This window comes from Trichoplusia ni, chromosome 4 (assembly GCF_003590095.1).
Source record: "Trichoplusia ni isolate ovarian cell line Hi5 chromosome 4, tn1, whole genome shotgun sequence".
Classification (NCBI taxonomy): domain Eukaryota; kingdom Metazoa; phylum Arthropoda; class Insecta; order Lepidoptera; family Noctuidae; genus Trichoplusia; species Trichoplusia ni.
In genome coordinates this window covers 11,429,466-11,436,692 of record NC_039481.1, presented here as the reverse complement: position 1 = coordinate 11,436,692, position 7,227 = coordinate 11,429,466, and the positions used below count along the sequence as shown (strand labels likewise).

The window sequence follows — 7,227 nt, the reverse complement described above, 5'->3', positions numbered from 1 at the left end:
AACTGAATGTTGGTATAATATGAAACAATTAACTGATTTCCATTGTCACATGTGAAATTATTTTAATAACTCATAAAATTCCACGAAAAATAATAAATATTTATTTATTTATTGAAAGTAAAGACAGCTGTTACTATTTCATTCAATTATTAAAAAGTAATTAGCAGTATAATATATAAATGGGTGTTATATTATTTGTTGTTGGTGCACGAGTAGACCGCACCTGTTCCACAAATCAGTATCACGATCCACGCACGTTCGATGTCGGTTGATACCTGACACTCTGATGTCATCCCTATTGTCTACATGACATGTCATGTCACGTTTTACGGTAACTCATATCCTAATCCGACACAGAAGTATTATTAACACGGAAAATTTTAGTTAAGTAGAATTATAGGGATAATAGGCCGAATTTTCAATTAATCAATAATTAATTGAACCAAAATGGAGGAAATTCACCTTTTATTAATTATAACTATTATTATTTTTTATAGAACTGAATAAACTTATTGTTTTTTTAACTTAACCGAACCGAAAAACATATCGAGTTAAAGCCTCTTGTTTTAAGCTCAGTAATCAATATTTGTCATTTGTTTCAGGCTAGTGGTGCAGGCATTGATGCGTTAGCGCAGCGACACGTGCATTCGGACCATTAGAGCCCGCGCCGGGCCCGAGTGACCGGCAGCCCGCTCCGGCGCGCCGCTCCGCCCGCTAGCCGCCGCCGGCCGCACTCCATCGCCGCGAGCCACCGCACGCGCACGCGCCGCGCTCCCGCGATATACGCTCCGATAACTTATCCCAAAGTGACTGATTAGTGTAATAAACGTAATCAACTACCGATTGCAAAAGTTTCTTCATTAGCTCAATCGGCTGGTATTTTAATTGATACGTCTTTTTGTTAACATTTTCTCCTATAAGTGGACAAGTGCATTGAGTAAGTGGAGAAGGCTACATTCCAAACCGGTGTCGTTCTTTAATGGACGAGGTGTGTACTACTCTGTGTGTGTTTTAGTAGTTATCGAGGAGGTGACTGGTTCGGTTTTCGGTGTATACTGAGATTTCTTGTGCAGTAGACAGTGACAAACGAGAAAGGAAGTAAAATAGATAGTTGAAAATCCAACTCAGCTTAGAGTTTCCTAGCCATAATGTGAGTTTTGACAAAAAGCGAGACTGTAATACAAAAGAAAAATGGCTCGCGGAACACTGAGTGAAAACGAGCGTCACTGTTTAGACGCAAGCGCAAAAAATCAATCAGACCGTCTCCAAGAGTCGGAAAAAACACTAAGTGACTGTAAATCGAATGGACTTAGAGTGCGCTTCCTTGATGAGGAAGGCAAAACAGAAAGGATGGTCAGCGCCGACGAGGTCGACTGCGCTGTCACGAGAGTCAAAAAAATACACATTCTTAAGAACAGAAGCTCGAGCGAGACGAGCATACTGCTGAGGAACCCCTCTCTCATGAAGAGACGTTCCAGTTCCGAGCGCCGGTTCAGCGACGGCCACACGGACAACATAAACAACAACACTCTGAACGAGAACTTGAACGGCAGAATTAAAACGAGCGAGTTTGACAAATCCGATAAGACTGATGAAGCAGATCAAACCAAAGAAGTAAACAGCCAGAGCTTTAAGAAGAACTGTAACGTGTACAGTGTTAACCAAGCAAAGACTCTGACTCCGGAAAGGAAAAAGTCTTTGCCACTAACAATGCCGCGGCTGATCGGCCACAAGATCCAGGAAAATGGACAAACCAAGTCAATCTTGCCAGCCGAGGTCTGCTTGGCTGATGGTGCGTCTGGTAAAGACTTCACTGCTCGCGCTATCGGCCGTCTGTCCAGAGGAATAGGAAAGCTCCTCCGTCGCACGAACAGCGTGCGCATCAGTGATCCCGACCCCGTGTACAAAGTGGCGTATCTCGGCAATGTCCTCACCGGCTGGGCTAGAGGTGAGTGCTAGCATACAACATTCACTAAGCAAAATAAATACTTAACATGTAACTATGACGTAAATATGAAATCTACTAATTTTATACAAATCGTAATAAAAAGTGAATTTAAGTAGCTACTTGCTGCTTATTTTACAACTGAGACCGTTAACCTAGGTTCAGTCAGCAGACGAATCTCGTCACGCTCTGTCTCTTACCTGTCGGCAAAACTGCTTATATTATATAATACGACACAATATCTTCAAATAAAATTTATTGCTCAACTTTTGCCCACTTATCAGAAAAGTATTTAGGTTAGCGATTTGATAGCCTGATTGAAACAACAAGAAAAAGTATCGGTCCTACATAAGTCCCCTGCGAAACACCGGACTGTTGCTACATTCCAATGAGCAAATTGATTATGTATCAAGCTGGTTTCAACACAAATGCACGTACAAATTATAATAGGGTACCTGTGTTTAGCAACGTAATGACGGTCGTAGTAAAAACTGCTTTTAAGAAGGAAGTTATCAAACGAACGATCAGCTTAATCTCAAGAGGAACTTCTACTTGTAATGAACATGAACATTCATAAATACGCCGAGATTAAACGTAATAAAACTAGCGCTGTTGAAGTTATTACGAGTACTATCCAGGTCTAAGCGAGTAATGGTGTTTAGTTTTTATAGTCATGTCAATAGTTGGTAGTTGTGGTTGCGTAAGTGGTCCAAGGCAAATCATCCGAGCAAAACGGCCGGATTCTCAAATTAACTCCAAAAAAAGCGCATGTTTAACATTAATCATGCACCGTTTAAAGCAGTGTACGATATCTAAACATTAAGACAAAGAAACGCTATTATAGATTTTTTTTATTGATTACTGCTACGAATAATTAGGCGGAAGCAAAAAATATATATAATTCCCAATTTATTCCTTGATTGAAAATGTGATGTGGTTTGCTGCATAAACATGATAAAAAATGCCTATAACACTCAAGCAATACTATAAGCAATGCTAATGGTCGATTGAATGTTACTGAATATACAAAATACCTAATTTCCTACAAATCCAGTAATTAAAAATATTCGTAACATTGGCATGTCCTAAAATAAAACATACCTAACTGATAAGAAATGGTTTATATTAATAGTAATTTTCGTAGACATGACAACTGATTCTGAAAAAGATTTAGTAATACCTAGTTCCAGTAGTTAGCAAGCTTTATCTCCACAGAATTACAAAGTAACATTAAAATGCAGGAGCAGTAAGCAAACACGAGATGTAAATGTTTCAATTTAAATAAATACATTGAACAAAGCGAAAGGAATGTCGATGGTAATCAACGAGAGACTTTCATTTTAGACGCATCTGTCATGCGTCGCTGTGTCCGCTAATTGGTAAGACATCCGACGGTATCTGGAGAAATTAAAGAACAAGCCTTATCACATGATGTAGCAGATTTTTGTTTGTGATGTTAACGTGCCTACTGACTGATTAATGCACGGGTACTTATTAAACTAGGTGAAGATCGCGCGCTATTTGTACAGTCTCTAAGAATATTTGCTTTATTACTTTAAAGGATTTGTTTTTATTTTTTGCTACCATTTGTTCGGAAGCTGTTCGGTCTTATCTTTTTGTAATTGTAGATAACAGATCTACTTTTAATTACAAGCCAGTTAAGATTTATAAGATTAAAACTGTCATTTATCACAATATTCCAAGGTATTTGTAATCTGTTCTTAAGTATCCTTGAACGATATATTGTCATAAATTGTTGCAACTGCTTTTTGAACTTTCGATGGACCTTCTAAATTGTAAGATTTTGATCACTCTGAGACAAAGGTAGGAACTTCAATTCACAAGTGAAAGTTTACTGAATCTGCAATGAATTTTAATGTACTTCTTGATCCGAGTGTTAGATCATTAAAATTCTTATCGTATGTGACGAGTTATGAGATAAGCTTAATTGCGCAGAATGCTAAGATCACGGCTAAACTTATTATGGTCATTACTCACACACTTGACGTGTTTCTTATGATTTATGGTGTTAATTGATAGTTTTTCACGTGAGCATGTCGTGAATTCCTTGCTTTTGTTATTTTACCTTTGACATCAGAGCCATTCCAAGTTTTGGCAATTATTGATAAGACGCGAAGTTTTTGATTAATGTTAAAGTAAATATTTGTAATCTTAGTAATAACATGTGCTACCTATGACCCATGTTAAATGATGGCGGTACTTTTCCGTAGAATTATTTCCTGAAAGTTGATCGTAGCTTCAATCGACTGCAGCAAGATTCATACTCGGATAAGACACAAAATAAGCCTTCAACGCAACGGCAGTTCGGATGTGGATTCGATAATAACAAAGCTATTGCAGAATGTATTTGCTATAATGTCTGTTTTCTAATTTCTAGCGGTGGGCTCTTATAACAGTGGACCGGGGAAATGGTCGAAAGCTATGGGCTAGCCTTTCACTGTTATTACAATCTTTACACTGAACAGGTTATGTCGGACAGCACCGCATGAAACTCGCGGCACTCGGCGCTCGGTACACACAAACAGTCATTTACTGGTGTTTACAATCCTATCGCTGGAGTAACTCGTATTTATGTGGTATTTGCTTTTTAAACGTTCAACTTTTAATGGTTAATTCAAGGTTACTTGTAATACTCGAAGAGGATCGACAAAAACAAGTGAATACACAAATTATATCTATTGTGTGCAATCTTATTGTCCTTTACCATTAAGCAAATACGCCTTGTTTATCTTTCTTCTTAATTCAAAACGTAGTTTGTTATCAAATTAAAATTGTATCTTTACTCATAAATTAGTTTTTGTCTGGCCGTGAAAAATGTTTATTTATTTTTAAATATACAATTGTTATCTGTTCATTAATTTGTTCTTCGTATCACGAGTTTATCGTATCACATAACTATCTCGTAGTTCTTTATTTGCGTTACGATTGTGCGTCTTTACCAACACATTCTAATTCATCTTAAATATTCCAAGAATGTAAACTAATGCAGATCTCTCAACACTTGTTTATGCAACTCAAATAATTTATAGCGTATCAGCTATTTTGTTAGAAAGAATTTAGCAACGATAGTCAAGGTTATATCATCTTGTAACACGCCGATATCTGTTCGTATAATAAGCACATTCCTTCTATGCATATCTTTATTGCTAATATGATATTTATTTATAATAATTATAATCTCATCAATATTAATGGGTCTATTGTTCTACGATTACATGTATATTTTTCGCCGTTTTAGTTCTGTATAATAGGTAATCAGTCTCTGTTATCCTGATGGTGAGATTCATCATGGTATACATACTTAGATGAAGCAGAAGTACGAAATTTAAATACAAAAGATATTTCAATTAGTTTTAGAATAACTTTTTTGTATGAGTTCAAGTCTACTGTCTTGTTTCTAGAAGTAGATATGTTTTATTTTTTTATTTTATGAAAACGTTGTTTTGCAATATTTAGTAATCTAAAAAAAAATATTTCTAAATTGCGATTCACAACGTTCTCATTCAACCTAAAGTGTCATATTATAACTTATTCGTGTTGTCATTGTTATCTATGTAATGAGCACCTGACTATGGGCTGCACTACCACCTGAGACTATCACTGGACCCTTTACAACAGCGGAAGCACGAGCACCTTCCATCTCTCTCGCACCGTGGCTCTCGCTCATACATTTTTTCGTATCGCATTCCAAGCATCATTGTTTGGTCGGTCGCTCCCACAGACACGCTCTGCGGCGTCTACTAAGCCAACCGACATTAAATCCACTGCATTAATAAACCCTATATATTTATCGATAAAGTTTAATCTTGTTTGCACATCAACTCTGATTTTGTCCCTAGTCTACTGGTTTTGTAGCATTTGTTAACGCTATTCTTCATTATGAATGTACTAGTGAGTTGTAATGAAATGTTCACTGTGTTCTGGTGTTTTAAAAGAATTCAAATTTAAATGGACTATTAATCTTGAGAGCAGTAAGTTAACGTCATTGTTGCTAATGCTGCTACTTCTCCCTGACGATGAAATGTGGATACTTAAATTTGTTCTACAAATATAGTTGAGTATACTTTTAATAATACACTTTTTGCCTAATTTATGCAAAGATCAATCTTACTAATATTGGTAATCTCTATCATTTAGGGACATTTATATCTTACAAAAACTAGACACAACATTTACATATTACATGCACAAAAAAGTCGTTACGATTCGAAATGGCCTCACGTCTGACTGCTTTTTATATAAAAAGAAACAAAACGAGTGGAATTAAGCATCATTTGTGTAATCACACCGTGACAGGCAACACGTAACGCTCCGATCACAATTAAATATTTTTTATCTTACTTTCGGTCAATCGATGGCGTCGTACTTATTGCTTTGGATGAAATATTTGCGCTTGATATCTTACAGTTTTTGTTGTTAGAAGCCTTGGATTGTGCGTTGCAATGTTCAAGGTGGGTGCTAAGAAAAGTATTGTATCTTAAACACGAGGTAGAGCCAAATAAAGAGCTCTAGTATAAAAGCTAAAGTTTTGAAATACAAAACAAACTCTACTTGACTCTACAAATATGTGACATAATTACACACTTCGTTACTACAAAATAAACTGATTAAAATAATATATGGTGTTGTCTTAAAGATAAATATATCATGGAACAGTTCACTAAATCACAATCTGTATTACAATGATTATTACTAAAATGATCATATTAGCAGATTATGCAGAGTAGTTAATAAATATAGCAGTTCTATCAATTCTGCACTATCTTTCGAATTCTCTCCGGCTTCATAACAGCCATGCCTCTAAACCGTAACACTGTTATCGCTTGGCACAGGTAACCCACATCGCAGCGGGTATCCGCGACTGTCACTTGTCATATTTTTATTGTTGCGCACTCTACACCGCTGTGTACGTAACTGGAGAGAATTATCATCGATATCTCTTTGACACGGTTAAGCTTTCTTTCGCAATTATTTGCTTTTTAGATAGGTGTGTTTTTGTGCGTATAACATAAACTATGTTTTTGACGCAATAACTGTTAATATAAAGAGAGCTGTTATTTTTGTATACTCAAGTAGAAAAAAAATATTCTGTCTTCAAATACGTAAAGTGTGCTTAAAATATTGCCATTAAAATTGCATTGCATTAAATTCTAACAACATTAGACGCTTCATTTTGTTAGAGTTCACAAAATACAAGTCGTGGATAATGTATAAATAACGATGTAGTACAGTATTACGGCGTGTTACCGACTGCAGTGATA

The 7,227-nt window shown here is 36.3% G+C and overlaps 1 protein-coding gene across 2 annotated transcripts in view; it reads left to right on the top strand.

Annotated features, from left to right (window-relative positions):
• The first annotated feature begins 725 nt into the window (after window positions 1–725).
• Window positions 726–7,227, top strand: part of LOC113493010 — a 68,665-nt gene continuing 62,163 nt past the window's right edge. For both annotated transcript variants that reach the window (XM_026870779.1, XM_026870778.1), the window contains exon 1: window positions 726–1,948. In XM_026870779.1, the coding sequence (XP_026726580.1) occupies window positions 1,192–1,948 (757 nt within the window). In that variant the 5' untranslated portion in view covers window positions 726–1,191. The remainder of the gene's footprint in view (window positions 1,949–7,227) is intronic.